The sequence below is a fragment of the Metopolophium dirhodum genome, chromosome 5, assembly GCF_019925205.1.
Source record: "Metopolophium dirhodum isolate CAU chromosome 5, ASM1992520v1, whole genome shotgun sequence".
Classification (NCBI taxonomy): Eukaryota; Metazoa; Arthropoda; class Insecta; order Hemiptera; family Aphididae; genus Metopolophium; species Metopolophium dirhodum.
This window is the reverse complement of record NC_083564.1, coordinates 25,912,709-25,932,745: the sequence shown is the minus strand read 5'-3', so window position 1 is coordinate 25,932,745 and position 20,037 is coordinate 25,912,709. Positions and strand designations below refer to the sequence as shown.

The 20,037-nt window shown below is 27.9% G+C and overlaps 1 protein-coding gene across 1 annotated transcript; it reads left to right on the top strand.

Moving 5' to 3' along the window:
* The first annotated feature begins 7,386 nt into the window (after positions 1-7,386).
* Positions 7,387-19,056, top strand: LOC132945126 (uridine phosphorylase 2). Its single transcript, XM_061014777.1, has 7 exons — positions 7,387-7,748; positions 12,265-12,391; positions 13,832-13,993; positions 14,203-14,388; positions 14,529-14,667; positions 16,680-16,873; positions 18,100-19,056. The coding sequence occupies exons 1-7, from the start codon at positions 7,720-7,722 to the stop codon at positions 18,280-18,282; spliced, it is 1,020 nt and encodes a 339-aa protein (XP_060870760.1). The 5' UTR covers positions 7,387-7,719; the 3' UTR covers positions 18,283-19,056.
* The last annotated feature ends 981 nt before the right edge of the window (positions 19,057-20,037 follow it).

Here is a 20,037-nt window from a genome sequence, read left to right as displayed (position 1 = left end):
TTTTTTAATGTACCTATAAGTTGGATCTATCCATTAAATTATAATGAAGATCGTAGTGTTCACAATATAAAACAATTTCCAGGTCAAACATATCCAATAGAAATTGAATGTTCCAAGTTACTTGAGAATCATGAATGTAGGTATGTACCGTATGTACTAAAAATAACTGATTTTTTGAACAGAAATGTAGGGAAATATTGACAATATACAGCATGAATGTCAAAGTATATAAAAAATGAAGATTTAGATGAAATTTTTCATAACTCGTAAATAATACTTAGAATGTATATAATGTATATTATGTATACAACCGTAGTGCTGTAACAAATTGTACTGGTGATGGTTATTTTTCAGTATTATAAAAATGATAAAAATCTATATGAAATCTACAATGAAAGAGAACCGTTCAAATACAATACCTACCGGCTACCTTAATTTAATATTAAAGCAGAACTTTTGAAACGAAAATTAGAACTAAAATATTTCTATAGTTGTTTAAGCTACTATAACAGTTATATAGTAGCGTATAGTTAATATTTTCACATATTATTTAAGTATTTAATACATTTTGTCGATTAATTATGGTTCTAAATAAATGCGAGTAAAAGATAATATATATATTTTGGCGTATGGGAACGCACCATTAAGTTGTGTAAACAATATATATATGAGAAATTGCACACGCACGTCTTGGAAATCTTGTCTAGAAAATATTTTGTGTTAATCTGGGCCTGTGTGTAGATCCAAGATAGTTATATAGTTCTATTAATTTGTAAACGTCGACCATGTTCCTGCTCAAGGACCACGCCGCAGGAAACACGTACCACAATTTAACACAGACGCAGATAACTGAATTCAGTGGTGCAAGTAATTTTTTTTACGGGAGCAAACCTAGAAATTAAGGTCCACCACCCACCCACCATCATTAGTAATTTACAACTCCGAACATGTCTATTTACTGCTTTATACAATATTACATATTATTATACAATACAATTATATAATAGTATTAAGAATATAACCTCTACCCACTACTATGAATTAGGATCCACTATATATTATACACACATACGACACACGACATAAAATGTAGCTGTATAGTTAATACTTAGTGTATATTTTATAATGTATATTGTACCTATAGTTGAAATAAATTAACTAATCAAAAATTTAAAAAATGCGATTTGTTATAGTAAGTAATATAAAATATATAACACTTATAAATTATTAAATAATATATCAATGATATGACGTTTTTGTGAAGTAATAAAAAATATAAATACTTCATTACTTTATTGTATCATAAAACTATACGATTTGTTTTTGGTAATTTTCTACAAAAACTCATCATTATACAGCCCGCTGAAAAAATATCTAAGATGTTTTTTTTAACTACCTATCTATATTGAGTATTATGATTTATGACATTGGGTTTCAGAATATTAGTTTAATAAAAGAAATAATTATAATATTTTTTTCATAATATATTATAGATATGTATATTATTTTATCAACCCCTCACATAGCTACAATCCAAAATTAATCAAATGCTATCCTAAGTATTTTTATTTAATGGAAAAGTGAATAGGTAAAAAGAAAAGAATATGATTATGATGGAAATAGATTTAATAAAAATAATAAACGAATTCCGTGCCGAACAAAGTTTAGATATTAATATATTTTTTATAAATATATTTAATTTAAAGAGGAATTTTTTTAATGGTTTTTTATATTTTATCGAGGAAGATTAATATTTTCATACTAAGTACAGTGTATTTGAAATAAAATTAATATGATACGCTATATACACAAAAAATAAAAAATAATAACTGTATTGTTTACATTGTAAAGTTTTCGACGAAAGAAGTTTTCGACGAAGGGAGTTCTTTAGAATTTGATCAACATGGTCTGGCGTCTAACATAATATCATATTATATAATATATTATCTATACGGAGAATATTATTCTCATGTTCTCATTAGGAAGTTTCACCGAATTCATAAAATATTATAATATTGTGATTTGCATAATCTAAAATAACCCGTCATAATTATTAGTACACTGAGACCCTGAGTATGTATACATTATTCCGCATCACATATATCGTTTTGTATAAATTTATTATAAATATGCGCGTTAGTAAAATATTATTTTTCACTACCTAAATAGAAAATCGTATTTGACGAAAGATTCTAAACGTTTTTTTCGACAAGAAAGATTGTACAAATTATCTAATTTCTAATAAAATATTTCGTTTAGTTAAGTCAATACACATAATATATATAATAATACAGGTAGGTAGGTATTGAAAGATAATAAATTAAATTAAGTAAAAATGCTTTAATTGTTTAAAAACTTTTCAAGTTGGAATTTGGTAACAAAAATAAGCACCTATCTAATTATTACCTACGTATCTTGATTATAGTTATGAATTATTCAGTTAATATTATATAGAAAATCGATACACACGTAAGAAAATGTTATCAGTAAAACTTAAATATTTTAATGACTAATAAGTACAATAATCGTTGCGAGAGGTGTCATCCTAACATTTGTTTTTCCTGTCTATTTAATACATAGATTTTTCACTATCTGGTTAGTATAGTTTCATTGTTACATAATATAATGGGTATCTAAGTAATAAATAAGGTACACAAATTGTTTAGAAAATGTAACCTGGAACCGCCCACAATTCTATATAATTTCAATGCAATTTAAGGAACTTATAATTTAAGGGTGCATCTGGAGAATCTTAAAATTGTGCACTGAAGTCTGAAATTATATTTAACTTTTAAGTAGGTAGGTATGTCAATTCTTCCAAAATCCAGATACTGCACTAGTATACAATACTGTATGGTATTTAAATTTTGATTGTAGCTGTCTATATACAGCTTTGCGAATTCCGATTAATTTTAAGTGCATATTGTTGATACTTTAACTTCAAACTATAGATATGGACATTCAACACGAAATCAAACTCAGAACCTACGGAAACTAGTGACTACGTACCCAACGTAGATATGTTACATCGTCGTTCTAATGCTGCTGCAGAGTAATGCAATTATTATAATAATGATAGGTTAGGTACTTTTTCCACGACTAATTCAGTCTAATTAAGTACATATGATAATATATACAGTCACGAAACGAGAGATTCAAATTGTGGTTTTTGTATTTGCTATGTGATACATTGTTACAGTCGCAGAGAGTATGAAAGTATGAAACTACCGAGTGTAAAGTCGCAGAGATAAGAAATGTCATATATTTAGCTATTTATGCACGCAGCGCGCTGACATCCCTTTAAAACCATATAATAAATGTTCACTAAATGTTCATTATATAGGTACTTAATATGTTTATAATAAACCGCGTATAATATGGCTCCATAAAATATAAACAACTATTCTATAGTTAAACACTTAAACGAATAATGTAATATTGTGCAATTCTCTTACTGCGTTAATTTTGTGGAAAAAAAATGTCATGCGCACATTATTAAGAAGGTAAAAATCATTAGGTAATAATAATAATAATATGCCATATAATATAATATAATATAATGATGTAATGTGCGCCTTTATAATGTATAGGGTACCTCTTAGTGTAATTTATCAATGGAGTAAAAGAAAAATTGACTTGTAAAAAACCGCGTGATAAATATATATATTATTCGCCAAGTACAATATAAAAGAACGTCTTGACAGCTTATTCAATTATAAGTAGCTATTTATAAAAAAAAAAACGTCACAAGCGTATCATTAGAAATATGCCTTACGTTTATCGCGAGGGGAAAAAAATCAAGATTGTCCAAATTGATGACTTTTTATTACTTTAATAGGTACATTTTTCGTGTTTTACTAAGTATTATGTACATTACAGCCTGCATGCAGGCAAGAGATTTAAATAAATTATAATATATATTATGTACAGCGACTGAACAGTGTACAATATTGAAATATAAGTATGTACAAATTAAAAATATATCAATATTGATTTAAGAAAAAAAGTTCTAAATAATATACCAAAATATTATCACTATTCTCTATATTATATATAAAATGGTTGAATTTCTTTTTAATTTCGATTATTCGTGATCAGTGTACCGTAATTTCTGACTCTGTCATAAAAACATCTTCTACTATATAAGGCATTCACCATTCACTACACAATGGCCTGCAGTGCAGGGTGACAAACAATTTATTAGGTACGTTGTGTTCATTTTCTTATACAATATATTTGTATATAATAAAAGATGCGGAGACGCTGTTCATTTTCATTAGCAGCAGCCGTCTGCAGCAGCTGCCTATATATAGTAATATATAGTATACATTATAACATTTTACATTTTTTTTCAATTTTCAACGTTAACGAGAGATTGATTGTGAGAGAGATAAAAGAATATAGAACTATAGAAGTGAACACTGAACGAGAGGTTGAAGAGGAACGGATGCGCAGTATAATTTATATAGTCATACATTATTATTATTATTAAAACTAATTATTATGTGTTGGGGCCTCGATATTTAGAAACAAAAAAGTATAAATGAACCATTTTAGAACTGCGGCATGCAGAGGTCATCAAGATAACCTGGCTTGAATTTTACGCGTAAAACATATAGTATAATAAATAATAATCTATTACTTATACAAAATATTCTATACATAATGAGTTTTTCAAAATATTGAGACTGCCTGATGTTTAGTTGTTTAAAATTTAAAATAAATTCGATATTTTCGAATAATTTTAGTGTTTCTTTATATTTTAATGTTGATGAAAAACATATGTTTATATGATAAAAAATTCGAAGGTGTAACACAAATTTTCTCATGAGTCGTTCTTACAGGATAGTAGATCTGGATGGATATCGTCTGTGGACTAGGGAGTGGCATGCAGAGACGACTGTTTTTCATAAATCTATAACAAGACCGCGTGCATTTAACGCGTTTTTTCTTACAATCTAGTAAGATTCAATCTCTATAATATAGAGAAATGTGCTGCGTTAAACTTTATGGCCACCCCTAAATGTATAAGCGAAATACATAGTAAAATCTAAATGTATCTGCTCTGCTGCAGAACCCCACAAAACGTCCTCGGAAACGAATTCCACCGTCCCTATGACACTATAATACAGATAACTATAATACATGTAAACGGTGAACAATCACTATACCTATGAAAGTCTGTATTACCTTAATTACTGTGCAATAGTAACCAGAGCGTTTAATTAATATTACCGCGTCACCTCCCCGCCATTATACTATATTCGCCACCCACATTAATGAAATGACCACGCGTGTGCTTTGTGTATAAAGTATATAAACACTTGTTTGGGGAACTGCACTTATTATACTTACTATACTTGATGTAAACCGGTACACTATCAAGCAAGTACAGGGCGTATATAATGTACAGGGTGTGCTTGTATATACTATATGATACTAATACGAAGGGGTGTAGTGCTTATCTTATTATAATCGATAGAGTCGGTCATATATTTTTTCGACACGGCTCTGTAAAGTATAATAAAGTAGCGAACAAATGTTGAGATTCATAAATAATTGTAGTACTCGTTAACATAATTCGTTTACATAATTATCACCACACTCTTCAACGGCGTGTTGCAGTAGTCGTTCTAATGCATACACAGCGTGCGTGCGTATAGACATACAGTACGTCGGTTATAAGACGGCCGACACGCGTGAGTCTGCGACTAATAAATGTATGACTCGCGAGAATGAATTCAGAGGGAATAAATATATTTTCTCATTATAATATATTACTATTGTCATCGTCAACACAAGGGCGAAGGGAGAAAGAGCGAGAGAGAAAGATGGAGGCAAACAAACAGCGGCATTATGATATATACAGAGTGATTCACCAGGCTTGCTCACCCATATTTCCTTTAATAGTAATGATTAATTAATTAATTTTAATTCTTATTTTTGAAATTTTTTAATTTTTAAATATACTTAGTACTTACGATCACATTTTATACTATCAACTTAGATTTTTTAATATAATTTAAGGACTGTCCTTTCACCTTTGGCGATAGAAACTTCTTTCTTTTTTTAAATTAACACCAATCTATTTTTCTGTACCTAATACCTATACAACCTACTATTTTTATTATAAATTGTTTGATTTTTTTTTTTATTATGGTAAACATAAATCGAAATACAAATGAGTGGTTTCTGAATTATTTATAGCTTTATGTACTAAGGATATTTCCCATGATAATAGGTTTAAATATCATAATATATTATGTGGGCTATGATGTTTTAAAAATATTATATGTTATAATCAGGACTTATAATTTCTAGCATTTGCATATTTTTTTAAGAGGTCCTAAAGATGTTTTGAACCTTGTTTTAGAACACCAAGAAGTTAAATACGAAATTTTATAGTGCTTATTTTTGCATATTTCAAAATTTAAATGCTATTTTGCTTTTTGTGAATATATCAGTACTGTAGCCTTCTAAACATTTGATTACGAAGCAATAAATAATTCTGACGTAATATTATATATTTTTTTTAACATTCAAAAGTTTCAACAATTTTTTTTTGCATATTTTAGTATTTTTCGTGCATATTTAAGCGCTTATATGAATGTTTTTAAGAGCATATTATTGTGTTATGACAACTTTTTTTAAAGCTTTAAGTAATGAGCCCTGGGTAGTAATTCATTATTAGCATTTTAAATTTTATAAAAATTGTCTGAGAATTAAGTAGGTACCTACTAAATAGTTAAATATTACATATTATTATATTTTATATTTGATGTGTAAAACTATTATTATAATTTATAAGGATTATTTATAAAGTACATACAATTTAATAATTCAGAAACTGAGAAACTATACTATCTGTAATACCTATCGTTGGAAATTTAAATTGGGCGAATCAACATTTGGTTACAGTTTAGTGTTTACGGAAAAAACGGACACAAGGAACAACTTAAATGTTAAAAAAATCTGAGTATATGCTATAATGGTCTCTATATGAGTAAGCGTACGAAAAAATTCGAAAAACCATAATTCGAATGAAATATTTGTTGTTAAAAGATAAAAAGGGGTGAACACGGTTGGTGAATCACCCTGTATGTGTATATACCATATATATGTTGCATATAATATTATTATGTATATGTATATAGTACTGCGATCGCATCGATCGGCGGCGGCGTTTTACGTTGACGACGTCGGCCGCCGAGCTGGCGAACGGCGATGGGCATGCGCCTCGGTCGAATCGTACACACACACACACGCACATACACATACACACACGCACACACACGCACACCCATACACACACACGCACACACACACGCACACACACACGCACACACACACGCGCGCTCGCACACACACCGCCTTAACGCCGCACGTCCAGTGTTCGTTGGAATAGTGGGTACCGCAAGCGCGTGCAACTGTTGATATATATATACTGTTAAGTGTTACGGTTCGGGCGAATTTTTTTCCGTTCCACCGCCGCGTACGGTGTTCTTCGAGTCCTTTCAGTATTCGCGTCCACTCGTCCCCCGAAGGAATATTAGCGTAATATTGGTGGCGTCACACAGTATTATACGATTATCGTCGGCGAGAAGAAAACCTCAGCTGCGCTATTTACGCAAAACGATATAATAATCCATTTATTTATAATACTATATCAAAGTATATATTAAATTAAATTTTCGTGGGCCGGATCGAAAACTGCTCGCTATGTCTTTCTTTCAGGAGGAGAACGACGAGTAAGTGTGACCGTACAATATTATACACATAAGATATTAAATATTTTAACAAAATTTGAACGACGTGCCACGTATTTATACAACAACATAAATCATAATATATTATGCATCATCTCTTATAGCAACGCGAATAATAATAATACGTATCCGAACGTGTTCGTGATCGTATAATCGCATTGTTTATGTTACATGCATAAATTTAATATACCTTTAATACAGTTGTTTACGTTTCTGACGAGTTATATATCTCGCACTTGACATAGTAATAAATAATAATATTATCATAAAACGATTCGTCCAAAAATAATATGACGTATGTATTCGTAACTGTTTTGAGTGACCAGTCATTGTATGTCTGAATTAATTTTTAATGACAAAATGAAAGCAAAACAATTAATATAGACAAGCACGATACGATTACATTATTGTACCTATTTGTATTTCTAAATATTCACATTTTTAATTTTTTTTTTTTAAACTAAATAATAGACTATTGACTAATGTTGGATATTATTATATTAAAATAGGTACACATGAACATGGGTAATATTTTAATTATATTATAATATGTAAATAGGCACCTATACACGCACTTAAGAATTTAAGATATTACATTATAGTTTGAACGATTCTCGGAAGTATCAAAATGTTAACAGCAGGTATCTAAATTATAATAATGTAATACTCGTTATGTGTGGTTTATTGTTTAAAAACTAATATAATATAATGAAAAAAAACGTTTATTATAATATTATATTTGGCATGTGATAATTGAAATGTAATATAAATATTAAATTATTTTAAAAATTGTTAATTACATTATAGAGCTGTATACTTTATAAGGAATATTGTTGTAAAAAGTTCATTCAATGTAAATGTTGGAATTTCCAGTATCAATATAATAAAAAAAATTATTTTAAAAATCGTTAAAGATTTTTTTTCTTGAACCTTGAAAAAAACTTGAATAAGAAAAAAAAAGTTGACGATGAATTTACTTGTTTTTTTAACTTCTTAAGTGACTCTTATTAAAATTTGGTTTAATTTACACAACAAATGTAAGATGTTCTTAACCTTTGATGTCTGCAAACAACATAGAAACGAATAACAAAATAATACAACAACGGAGAGTAAAAAATCAATAGTGTGAAAGTTTCCGCGGTCTTGACTAAAAATAATGCATCAAATTTTCCCTCAAGTACCTATAGGCATTTACTATCAAAGTCCTAAAATAATTAATCACTATAATATTATTTTAAAGTTTCAAATTGAATTTTAGAGGAGTTGATAAATACAAGTAGGTAACATTGTTAAACGTTTAAAATTAGAGTACATTTTTTTTATCAACATAAAATGATTAACTATAGTCAACATTTTATTTATGTTATTTTAAACGAATCATAATTGAATAAACCTTTTACGTAAAGATTGTGTGACGAGCAAATAATAAGCCATACATATGTTTATTGTAAACATTGTAGGTATTAGAAAACTTTTATCATACAGTAGGTACCTATATAAAGTATAACAATTTACTATAATTTAAGCATATTAACTTAGTTACTACGTAACTATGATTTAATTTAAAAAAACATTATGTGCCAGATTAAGTGTATATGCTTTGCGAAAGTTTATTTGTATCTATTAAATTTTATTATGAAATTGACCCTAAGCTTTTGGGTGATTTTAATTAGGTAGTCCTATACTCCTATGTGGTTTTCATATAATATAATATTTTATCAAACACCCAGACTTACCAGATTATTCAATGAAAGAAAATCATAATAATATCCTAAAAATTAATGCGTGAGATGTCAGGCTATCAATTAGCTTTTAGTATAATCTACACAGTATAATACGTTTTTTAATACATAGCGTTATTATCTGAATGTGGTTAAGATTTAAAAACCATTAATGTATGCGTAATATATAAATAGGTAACAGAAAGGTCGTAACCCGTGGTCCGTAAATATATACTATGTATGACATATGCATGATAATGTACCTAATTATAATAGATATATTTTCTTTCAAAAAATACAATTGTCTATCGTTATTAATTATGTATATTTTATCTAAATATTATTATAAATTCTGATGAGTAAAGGCGCGAGGCCGCTATTAGTTTTTTTTTGTTTGCGAAAATTTTCGGAGTGTTGAATTGCTCCGATTTATATATAATTATATAAAGGTATGGATTATAGACGATAGTTTCTAAACATTGGAATTATTTGGATGCAGTTGGTATGGAGAATGGGTTGTTTTAAATTTCAAATATTCATATATATTCATATTATATATTATTAATACCTATATATTTCTACTAATTGGAAAATATTGATACCGACAGCTAATACTTGCCGTCAAATCGTTATTATTTTAACGAAAATAATTGAATACATATAAGTTACGTAAATATATAATATGAATATTAAAATTTTATATTTTATAAACATTACTAAGTATTATGTTTACACGAATACGCCATAGTATAATTAATATCACTACTTATATTAGAAACACGGCTATACATAATATAATATACAGACCTTTCTCAAGTATACTTTCCACTTGGCCACTTACCTATGGCATGTTTTAGTATCAAATTGATGATTTAAAAAATCTACAAACAATACTCAGTATATTTATAACTTTTTTCATATACCTACCAGAAAAATATATTGAAATGATTCTAACAGATCCTATTTGAATGTTTCCGAGTTCTCGAGTTGTATACGCGAATATATAAGAGAAAACTACATTATTATTGCTTTGCTTTAGTCAACCTTCGAAAATAATTATTCAAAAGAAGTAGAAATCATTTTATTTCTTATTTCCGTTGTATATATTGCAGCTTATTATATTTTATATTAAAAACTACACACCATTCCAACTGTGAAATATACTAGTTTTATAAGGAACGGAACTACAATATATAGTATATATACGCTGCAAGTAACAACTGTTATTTTCTCGAAATCTCAAAACTCCTACAACATTATAATTTAGAGTTACATAAAATAAACTTCATACTGTTAGTTCTTATTAAAAAGTAAAACACGTTGACTGGATATTATTGAAATGTACTTCTACGACTTCAGTTATAATATGAACTCGTCAACTGTTCTTTCGTCAACAGTCCTATTTTTAATCATCGTTTGGTAGTATTTTATTTTATTTTTTTACCAACATACCTACTATAACATTATATATTTTTAATTATAATTTAACAAGTATTAAAGGAGAAAACATGAGCCAATAACCTTGCACGTGTTTAATATAATATAATATAATATAATATTATGTTTCTTTCTTTCTTTCTTCTTTATGTACACTGCGTATATACGTATTAGTATTACTGTATAGTTGCAATACAATATTCATCATGACCAATAAATTTCAGACAATATAACTAGTATAGCTAGGCCTACCTATATAAATTGGTTAGAATTAAAGCACACGTGAACGCGTATACAGTATGGTCGAAAATCATATACCAATATTATGATAGTTGGTATAGTAGGTATCTATGAACGATCTAATGAAGAATAATTACGGTGGATATTTTTCAATATATCATTGAAGTATTTTAAGAAGGATGAAAGTTTCAAGTTTGAAATATTTCAAAGTGAAAATTTAATGTGAAATATTTCATACTCATAACCCTAAATTAATAAGAATAATCGATGTTTTCGTATACTATTATTGAACAACATTTTTTGATTATGGCAACGGTCAGTGAGACGTCCTTTAATACACAACAGCATATAGACACGGGCCACGGGCGTCATCCTTTAAACATAATATATAAGCTACACATACTACTAATAAAGCTATACAGTGTAATGGTAGCAAATCGCGATAATAAATTCCTGTTTTGACTCTGTGAAAATGAACAACACGCTCGTATATTCTTGTAAATTGAAATTAAATGCATAATAATGTGAGTATAAGAGCTTATATGATTATTATTATGTATACTATACGTCTATATACTTACATAAACAACATTGCACATTTTTCGATCGAAGAAAATTATTGCGTTAAAGAAACAAAAAATGTATTTTGCTATTTCAGCGAAAGCTGAACTACAACGCTTAAATATATTACGGTTATAAACATAAATTAGTTGTAGTGCGTGTATATAGTAGGTACGCGTATATACAGCAAAGACAGTTTTTATAGTAAAGTTATACCTGTATTGACTTTCACATTTTCAAGCTTTCTTTCTTATTCAATCAAACTCAAATTAAAATAGAATGCGATAGGAGATAGCCATAGGTAATTAATATAATATAATATAATACTAGCCACTAACCTATAATCCTTGATCCCCTATTTAATAATATATAATATATATAAATTAAAAAATATATAATTTATAAATGCATAGAACACAATGAAGTTTGAATGTAATTTTTTTTTTTTGAGCTTACATATTTAAATATTATTAATTACCTAGTATTGAGCAATGAAAAAATAATAATGTAAAGTTTTTTTGATTTTGTTATGATTACAGGTATGAGGATGTGAGCACTGTTATGGTTCGAAACTCGCATCTAGATCTTATGGATCAAGATATATTGTATCATTTAGCTCTAGGGAGTGGTTCACATGACCTAAGAGCCATGTTCGGTGATGTTAAGGTACTTATATCTTGTATTACCTATATACATAATCAAGTTAAATATGAGTATTTTAATTGTTATAAAATTCTTAAATATTTTACAGGTTGATTTATTACAGAACATTAACAGATGTTTATTCTTTTCTTTTTTTTTTAAATGTTTAAATATTATATACGAATGGATATACGTTTTACAATAGGTACCTAATGATAATTTAATAAAATAAATTTATTTTTATTTATCGTGAAATGAAAAAATACTAAAATAATAGGTGTAGATAGTATTTTTCTTGGGTCCTGTAAGGTGTCGCCATTAGTTTTAGTGAATCACTGTAACCTAACTTTATGCGTGCATTAACTTGAACTATATAAATATAATATTATAATGATATCTATACCGGTGAACACACTGTCCACCGATCAGTGGTTTACTTCGGTAAACTAATATAAGGTTACCTATTAAAACTTTCTATCTCTACCTAGTAAAATTACAACATTAACAATGGATGTATGAATCCTTGTATGATATTATAAAATATAGATTGTAGATAAATTAATTAAAGACAAATAATAATTGTCTTTACTTTTAACTACCTAGGTAGTGAACGATTACAGTAGCTTAAATATTTCTGAAATATCCAAAATTGTATACCTGATAGATATTTAACTGAACAAAACTATACAAATAATAACTCTCAGGTCTACCTCAGTTACACTTTTCAAACCATTAAATATTTAAATCAGCTAATCCCATGACCTCGGGTGAAATTACATTTTTAATTAAAAATTGACTTAAGGTAACGCTACTAATTATGATCTCAAACAAACACCACGCATTGTATGAAGCAATTTTATTAACATAAGATTGTCACAGTTGAACAGCTCTCATTGCTCTGGAAATAAGCTGTTAAATATTAAATACTTGCATCAATAACAGGTATTTTGAAACACCCGAGTCTTATTATCGCCAATTGGCAAATTCATCCTTCCAGTTTTGACAGTAATTGCCTCATTTAGAGTAATAATAATACAAACGCAGCCAGTCAACATTTCAAAATCATCTAACCTACGTAATCGAAACCCCCTAAAGGCTATTTATAAAGAAAATATGAATAGAAAATAAAAATTAATGAAAATAAATTTGGGAAAGTCATATTTATACAAAAATAAAGAAGTTCTTAAAATCGTATAAATCGTTAATAAATTAAAAATATTGTACATAAAAAGTAAAGCATATTTATATAATAATACAAATAATTAATAAGTTAATAATCAATAAACTAATACCTGACTAATAAGTCATTTTTTTTTTTTTTAATTGATTTTATTTTTTCAGCATATCTCAATTAATTAATGGTTTATTGATATTTATTTTCTATAATTCTATGCATGTTGTAAAATGTTGCGAAATCTTTGATTGTTTACATCGGAATAAAGAGGTTGTACTTTTTTTTTATAGTTTGTGTGTATGGGCGGGACACCAAAACGTATGGAACAATTCGCTTATAGATTGATGGAAGAAATATCGTACAAAATACCTACAGGTACCACATTGCAGGACATCAGTCGATATTCGTACAGATACTCTATGTACAAAGTTGGCCCTGTTTTGTGTATAAGCGTAAGTACAATATTATTAAAGTAAATCGTTAATTGTTATATAAAAACTATGTTTACTTATTACTATGCATCTATACTCTACATAGTCTATAAGCATAATATTATAATATTATTAATGTTTGTCTCGTTATTCCCATCGTCAGAAACCAAACAATTTCAACGTTTTGTGGTGAAAAATTGTTTTTTGTTTTATACGGTTTTTATTTTTAGCATGGTATGGGCATGCCTTCGGTGGGAATCCTTTTACACGAGACCATCAAGCTGATGTTCCATGCTAAAGTCGTAGATCCTGTCTTCTTTAGGATAGGTACAAGTGGTGGTATCGGACTGGAAGGCGGGACTGTGATTATTTCCGACGAGGCCGTGGACGGAACCCTCCAACCACACCTGGAATTAGTACGTGTGTTATACCTCGTAGTCTTACATAATATAATAATACAACGATTTATAATATTCGTTAAAATCGTATATCGAGTATTTCTCGCACGATGGTCTGGGTATTGTAATAATTAATTTGTTTAATGTTACCCGTGCAGCAAATTCTGGGCAAGACTGTGAAAAGGAGTTCGGTCCTTGATAAGAAACTACAATGGGAGTTAAAATCGCTAGCGGAACCAGATGACCCGTATCCTACAGTGATCGGCAAGACTGTATGCACCAGCGACTTTTATGAAGGTATAAACTATAAAATGATATAATAAAATATTATTTATTCTTATCGTATACCACAGCAGCTAGAGTCTGTGTCCTCCGGATGTAAAGGCTTAATTATTGCCATCGCGTTAATCGTTTATCTGGAAAGAAATTTTTCTAGACGCCCAGTGTATGGAACCCTCTGTATGAAAAGCTATTGATTATTGATGATATCGCCATAACAATATTATATGACAAAACTGATTAGGTAATAATATTATCAGTTTTTAGAAAAAAAGAATTAGAAAAAATTATATATTATACAATATACATATATTTATAATATAAATTGTTATAAATATTGAAAAAGAAGTCTTTGGTGGGATCTATCTCCCTCATCCCCACACTTTGACCACCACTGATAAACTATTAATATATCTAATTATAAAATATTTCCTCTTGTTTAATTTGTAGGTTAATTTTCTTTTACGATAAATTGTTAAATTTATATCTTTAAAGTGTAAAAACAGGTAGTTTATTATATATTGTGATTAATGATTATACATTTATCAGGGAAGCTAATATTTAATAGGTAATATTATAAAATGTATCAAATATCAATAAAATTAAATTTAAATACTGCGTAGTGCGAATTAAACTTAAATAATTGAAGCAAGGCTATAATAGTTTTGGCTACTTTTAATTACTTATATTATATAATATTATTGTTACCTACTATATAAAAAAAAATTATAGTAAATATTAAACAAATAACTTAAACAATCATTAATTTCTATAAAACAATCCTCCGAAATTATAGATTTGTTAAATCAAATTAGTCTAATTAGCTTGAAAGTAAAATTAGTTTTTAGTTTTTACAATATCTAACATTGAACACGACTAGTAACTTAAACGGTATGAAATCGACAGAAATCGAAGTACTGGTTGGCGTAGGGAGTATGGTGGTCATATGCCCCCCCCCCCCCCCCCGGAGACCAACTTTTGTACACAATACAACATGTACATAATAATATGAATATAAATAATATGTGTATACTGAATATATATTAAAAGTTGTATATCCCCCCACATTAAAAAAAATCATAGATATACGTTATTGATGTAGGCCGTAGGGTTATCACATTTTATTTTACTTAAGCCAAGACAAACATGTTTAATTATATTTTTATGGGAAAAATCTTACCACTTCTCAACGTTCAATCATCTTTTTTAACATGCTATTTTTCCGTAACTGAAATATCACACACAATATTATACTATGGCCAGCACTCCGCGTTTATAAAGTAAAAACTTTAGTTTTATAGCTATAGCCCAATGCTATAAATTGGAATGTGTAACTGACAAAAATATCGATTAACAAAATATTAACATATTAATTAATAATAATTATACCTATATAATATTCATCTGGTTTAGCTTTCTATATACTGTACGAAAAAGTGTTTCTTTAAAACTAAAAAGTCCAAATGATAAAAAAACAATATCGAATACGTCTTATACGTCATTATAGCTATGTCGTTCAAATGATAATCTAGAAAATTAAGCATGAAAAAAAAATGGATACGAGCATTTTAATTTTAAAATTAAAATTGAATAATAATTTAATTTTTATATATATATAGATAATTCATAAATGTATAGTATTAATTTTTCCTTTAAACATTAAAAATTAAAAATTGAAGAGAAGAATTTCCTTTATATTGGTTAGTGGTTTTTATTTAATAATCTCGATGGGTTTTTAACTCATCTTAACTTCTCGATAGGTAGTGTTATGAACATTTTAAGGGTCAAAATGTAATAAAAACATTTAAAAGATAACGATATAGTGGTAATTTAATAATACTATAATAGTAATTTAATTGTTTGTAAAATGTACAATGTACATATACAGTATACGCCTACGTTTAATGTATATACATAAAACACAAGGAGTCAACTGAAATGTTTTATAAAAGAAGTATTGATTGTATGTATAATAATTATGTTTCTCGGTGAAATCGGTAAGTAGATTAATATTAATTACATTTTCGTAGGTCAAGGACGTATGGACGGAGCATTTTGTGACTTCACAGAAGAAGAAAGAATGGAATACTTAGAAAAATTAAAATTTAATGGTGTGAGGAATATCGAGATGGAATCTTTAGCTTTCGCAGCACTAACGCACCATGCGGGGATTAAAGCAGCCGTGGTTTGTGTCACTCTGTTGGACCGGCTAAAAGGAGATCAGGTAAAATCTTATTAAAATGTTGATAGTTTCTATTTAAACTTTTGGTACTTACAGGATAATGGCTAGAAATGTTCAGCTAGAGGTTCCAGCTCCAGAATTATTAAATAATAATAATGGGTTAATGACACTTAATAAGTATTTTTTCAATCTTCGATTGAATACGATTGAATATAATATATGATGCTAATTATAAATTATTATACCCGCTATGTTTTCTACCTTAATATATATTCATATACATGTGAACAGAAATAACTAAAAGTTTATGGATAGTTAATTATTGATTGATTTATTATTTATACATATTTTAAAATAAATAAAAATAAATATTCGACTTTTCAATGTTTTTAAAAATAGTAGGAATAGGGAATCGCAGTACACGTTTTTTTCATACGTTTTAGACAAATAAGCGGTAGTAAATTACATGTACTTAGGAATGTCCGATTCAAATTTTTTTTACATGTAAGAATTCTTTGAAAAAATATCTAGGCTTTTTAGGAAATCTTTCTTAAAGGACCTTAAAATATTAAGATTGTTTTTCAAAACCCCATGAAATAATTGCATTATATTTGTATTTATTTTGAGCACATCTGATTTTAAATCAAAAATGTGATTCCTAAAGAGTATATAAAAGCTTAAAAATTCAACCATTTTTTTTCGAAATTACAATCGAACTTCAGGAAGTATGTTTAATTTACTACCGATTTTAGTAGTTTTTATAGATGGGCATAGAAGAATATATTTCATTTTTTGCAAAGTATTGAATTGTGTGCGAGAGTTGCATCGGGCGGTAGTTGCCCGACGCGATAAAGACATAGCCTAAATGTACATGCACGTGAATTGCCTAAATATTACTCCTTAAAACATGATACGCTGGAGCCCCCTTAGATCGAATAATTGTTTATCTTAATTACATTTTCTATTTTAAACTGCACCTACCTATAGATAATTGATTAACATATTTTAGTGAGTAATAATATTTATAACCACATTCAAAGCAGATGAATAGGTAAAGATATACAAATTAGAACGGTTATAATATTATTATCATGACGTATACACTCCCCAAAATCTTGTGACTTCACTTACCTTAATATTATCACTCTTTCTCTGCCAACAAAGATACTTAAATTTAAAAATTCCTTTTCATCCCTTATAATGCTATATTTTTAACTATCATATGATATTATTGTTACAAGTGTCGAATTACGCGTTTGTACTTACAGATCCACTACCCCAAAGAGGTGTTGGACGAATGGCAGCAGAGACCCCAGAAACTAGTGTGCCGTTACATAAAGAAATACCTGTCGAAGCGGGGCTTGATATTGAACAACCATTGCGGTTCAGTGAACGTGAAAAGCCCGAGGAGGTTCAAGCTCGTCCAACAAGAATCTGAAAGTTATGACTAAATCAAACAATTCAATACAATACGCTTCCGGACGTGCGCCTCAACACGATACGCCTATATAATATAATATTAAACTATAACCGTTGACGATAAAATACTACCTATCTATATATGATAATATTTATATAATTTAAGCGGGTTCGTGTTTAAAAACGCTACCCACCTATTTTATTCCAATAATTTCTTCTTTTTAAAGACTTTTTTCATACTTAATATTATATTATATCTTTATATCATACACCCATATAATATAATACATACCTAACCTACCATTAAATATTATATTCTACGATATATATATCTTCCCCACTCTTAACATATTTTTGAACATTTTTTGTATTTTAACTATATATGTATTAATAAGTATAGCTTCTTTGTAATAAAAACTTAGTGTACTAGCAATATTTTAACTGGTAGAAAACTAAAAAAAAAACCACTTATATTCGATTTACATATTATTTTATATTACCTGGTTTTACTTAAGTATATAAAACCTACTTCTTTGACATTTATATATATACCCATAAAATAAAATAGTTGGTTATAGCCGTACAATTGTACTTGAACATCACGTCTTCGAAAAATATTCCATCTTTTATTTATAAAATAATTTACGTGTTTTATATTATAAAAATGGTATTTCAAACAACATTTATCGTTTATGAAGCCTTTGACTACATTATTATTGCTCAAAATTTGTTTGCACGTAATTCCAAACACCAATAAGTAGGCAACTAATAATGATACAAATAAAACAAACACCTTGTACTATGCACATGGTAAACTCGTAATAAATTTACTCAATTTAGACTATAAACAATAATATTATTATATTAATACATTTTAGAAAATGTAGATACGTACATTCAAAAACTAATTTTAGTATGCTAACCAAGGCACTGTTAAATGTACCGATTATTGTTATACAATTATAGTTTAGGTAAAATAAATATTTTTTAATTACCAATTTTGCAGATCATAATATCTTATTGGACTTTTTTTCAATATATATTATTTATCATAATACAAATTGACCTTCTTGTATTAATCTTTATTTAGAGGTGATTGTTAATTGTATTTTAAAGTTCAGTATAGCCTCATATATATGATCATGTTAATTATTTATCCTGTACATTTTATGTAATTACAAAAACCAAGAGAACTGTACATTATATAAAACGCACAGTACATTTTTGACTCAATGTAAAATTATTTTTAACATAATACTATTATGTAACTATTTATGTAAGTGTAACATATTCAACCATTTAAAATAATAATTATTAGATTGTAATCGTCAATTTTATATGTTATTTAGTTAGAGCATTTATATAAATCAACAATTTATAGAATAGATTAGTTTAATTACCATACCTATATATATATATTTAAAAAAAATGTAAATTAACAACCATTACAAATAATATCATACCTATTGTATACATTTTATAATTAAATATATACAAGTTTGATAAAAAAAAAGTATAAGGCGGTTTCTATTATCATAATATCAGAACGCGCGTTCATCATCTTTCTGTCTCCGGATGTCCCCGAAAATCCCTAGTTCACTGATATGAGTGATATCATCAATCATCGCAAATATTAAAGATAACCAGTTGGATAACGTAAGAATTTCATTATTTATTAGTTTACGTACCTATGTGATTATTTTATCAAAGAACTCTCATATTTCAAGAAGTTTCAAAAAAATTGTATTTTTAATTTTGAATTATAAAAATTGAATTTTGGACAAAGA

Coding starts and splice junctions, on each gene's coding strand:
- LOC132945126 (XM_061014777.1), top strand. CDS start 7,720: ATGTCTTTCTTTCAGGAGGAGAACGACGA. Junction 7,749..12,264: donor TTTCAGGAGGAGAACGACGA/GTAAGTGTGACC, acceptor TTATGATTACAG/GTATGAGGATGTGAGCACTG. Junction 13,994..14,202: donor GCCCTGTTTTGTGTATAAGC/GTAAGTACAATA, acceptor TTTTATTTTTAG/CATGGTATGGGCATGCCTTC.